Source organism: Ixodes scapularis, unplaced genomic scaffold (assembly GCF_016920785.2).
Source record: "Ixodes scapularis isolate PalLabHiFi unplaced genomic scaffold, ASM1692078v2 PGA_scaffold7__128_contigs__length_106722199, whole genome shotgun sequence".
Lineage (NCBI taxonomy): Eukaryota > Metazoa > Arthropoda > Arachnida > Ixodida > Ixodidae > Ixodes > Ixodes scapularis.
The window spans coordinates 15,481,923-15,484,991 of NW_024609882.1; the positions used below are offsets into that span (position 1 = coordinate 15,481,923).

At 46.0% G+C, this 3,069-nt stretch overlaps 1 protein-coding gene across 1 annotated transcript; it reads right to left on the bottom strand.

The window, feature by feature from the left end:
• Nucleotides 1-1,731: 1,731 nt before the first annotated feature.
• LOC121833306 lies at nucleotides 1,732-2,860 on the bottom strand (the record flags this gene model as incomplete). The annotated part of the gene is made up of 2 exons (XM_042286487.1): nucleotides 1,732-1,739; nucleotides 2,182-2,860. Coding segments are annotated over 2 exons (687 nt in total), but the record flags the coding sequence as incomplete, so codon positions are not given.
• Between the last annotated feature and the right edge of the window lie 209 nt (nucleotides 2,861-3,069).

A 3,069-nucleotide genomic window follows, 5' to 3' on the forward strand; every position in this document is an offset into this window, starting at 1 on the left:
TCGCATCTATGCTAATTAAAAGTTGTTTATTAAAGAAACGTGTATGACGTTTTTGTGAGTGATCTTTCTAGTGAATAATAGTGCCTCGAAGTTGCTATTTATATTTTAAAAAAATTTTAAATTAGAAAAAAAAAAAAAAAAGCCTGGAGCTTCATATTGTAGCTTGAGCGGCGTGCCTTGGGGCTATTCAAAGACTCTTTGATTCTTTTTTTTTTTTTCGGATCCGTGGAGGTTGTTGCGGAAAAAGGTTTTGCATTCATCAGAGTAAATGACGTGATGTCCTCTTGGCTGTGCACGCGCGCACAGTTGTGTTGCAAAGCGCCGCACACTTGTTTTAGCTACATTGAGCTTGCCCGACGCTTCTATCCAAGTATGACTCGACACTTGCTGACGAGTAAATGCTCGTCAACAATTAACTGAGGCTTAGCTCCCCTCAAATCGAATACGTGGCAAAGAAGATTTTCACATCGTGATTTCTGCTCGAAAAAAAAAAAAAGCAGAAATTTTCACAAATTATTAAAGTGTCGGCCTTGGCCTGGCAAATTCAGGCGATTGATTAATTTGTTCTATCCTATTTTCACTAAGAATTGTTTACGAATTTAAAATCGCTCACTGAGAAGCGCATCACGCATTAGAGTCTGCAAACATTAAATATGCAAACGTTAGGAATTCATAGCAGGTCTATTCTTCATTTTTGGGACGCTGAAATGTCACCGACTTATAATTTAGGACTTCGATCGCGAGGGGGTCTTAACGTTTCGCGTCGACGGGGTGAATCAGCAGGAATATAGTTGCGAACGACTGCGGAAGCCAGCCATCGCTTCTTCCTGCCAGTTATTTTGAGAAAATGTTATATTGCTGGTCTATAAAACAAAAAAAAAGGAATAAACTCGGAACTAATGAAAGACCAGCACTCACTGAACAGATTGGAACCAACAGAATATACGGAGTCGCTTTCGCTGAACTGTTTACTACACACGCGAGAGGTTCTCGAATTTCGGTTTCCTATTTTCAATTTGATGAGATATTCCGGTCTTAATTTTATTTTGTCCTCATCATAAAAAAAAAAAATACACTTTATTCTCCGTGGTAGACGTTGTAGTGCGATGAAGCGCTGGATAAACTCTAAGCCTCGCCCCACTTAGTAAGTGGGACATGGGGACGCTCCCTCTTAAGTGAGACACCACTCCTCTTAAAGTAAGCGATAAGGCGTCCCCCTTTAATTTGAGGTCAGTCCCACTTACTAAGAGGGACATTTTTTTAAATATTTCCCCCTTAAATTTGGAGGGACGGTGGCCCGCTTAAAATGCAAAGGCCTCTGACACGCCAAAAAAAAAATTGTTTTTGTCATGCTAGGCGTTGAAATGGCATATCAGGACATTACAAAAAAAATTGTTTCACTATAGAGGTGCGTAGTTTTTTTTAATAAAAAATAGAAATACGAGGCCCCATTCAAAGTTCCCGCCAGTGCACTGTGACGTAACAGTGGACCGCAATGTGTCGGGGCGGCCAGAAGAAAGGTATCGACCTACGTCACTAAAAGTATAGGTTCGACGGAAGCCACGTGAGTTTCACTCCTCGTGCTCTCAGCGACCGTGCCTAAGACTTTTTTTTATTTTTTTATTCTGCTTTTTGTACGAGCCATCGTAGAAAACGAAGTTTCAGTTCCACTAGCTCTTTATCGCTGCACCGTTGGTTAGTTCGCGCGCTGTAAAAATTGAGGACGAAGAGTCAGTATTCTGCAGTTGAGGTCTCACATCGAGAAGTGTGAGAGAGAGAGAGAGAACAAACATCTTTATTGCATCCAGTCCGATGCTTGCTTTGGTCACCACTCCTCGTCCAGGGTGCTTTTCACGTGCTGGACCAGGAGGGGCCAACGGGTGGGCTCATACTCAGGAGGGGGGTTAATCCAATCCTCCCAGCTCTGGGGGCGATGTGCAGGTGGCAACCTGCTTATGATGGCGTTTCTGGCTGGTATGACGCCTGTGCAAGCCCATAATTGGTGCTCATTGTTCGGGTAGCCTCCACAACTTCTGCATCTGGGCGTACCTGGCGCTCCTGAGATATGGTGCTTGTGGTGTAGCGTAAGGAGCGTGCCGGTTTGTGCTCTACGTATGATGGTGGCATCCTCTCTGTTGAGCATACGCGATGGAGATCTTAGTGATGTGTTATTATGCCTGAGTTCTTTAAGTGCACGGGTGCGCTCCTTGTGTAGGATCTTTCTATGATCGTACGGGTCGTAGTCCTGCGGCCAGGGAGTCGGAGGGCCCCGGGGGGCATGGTCGCGGGCGAGCTCGTGGGCTAGAGCGTTCCCTTCGATCCCTTGGTGACCTGGTATCCACTCTAGGAAAACGTGGAGTTTGGGGTGTTCGTACATATGCTTGACTAGTACAGCTCTGATGTGAACCGGTAGCGTGTTCTGTCTGAAGTGGCGTATGGCGCTTTGACTATCTGTGCGTATGGTGATGTTGTCGGTACCATTGTGCTGCTGGATGGCTTCTGCGATGGCCTGGATCTCAAGTGATGTTGACGTAGGGGCGTTGGAGTGGTGATGGGCCTTCTTGAATTCTGGGTCAACAACAGCTGTGTTGCCTAGTTTTGTCTCGTTGTTGTAGCTGGCGTCCGTGTAGTAGTATGTGGTGGTAGTGTTATGTGAAAGGTGGAATGTGCGGTGTTCCCGCCGGGCCTTGTTCTCGATGCGGTGCATGTTCTTTGGTATTGGCCTGATCTCTATTCTTGGCACACTGTCCCATGGTGGTTCCAGTGGCGGGATGTCAGGCATGTTGGATATGTCGAAATGAAGACTTCTGAGGATGTTCCTGCCCTGTGTGGATGTTTGGAGGCGCTGGTACTGGGCGGAGTGGTGGAAGCTGATGCGCTCCTCAAGGGTGTTAAAGAGGCCTGTTTCTTGTAATTTCTTGATCGGTGCAAAACGGGGCAAAACGTGCGTCTGACGCACGCACGAACGGTGCGACATTCTTCACACAAGTGCTCGACTTTTGCATTCTTATGCGCGAATTTGCCTATATGATTGCAGGATAACTTTATGCGCATACGCGATGTTGAATA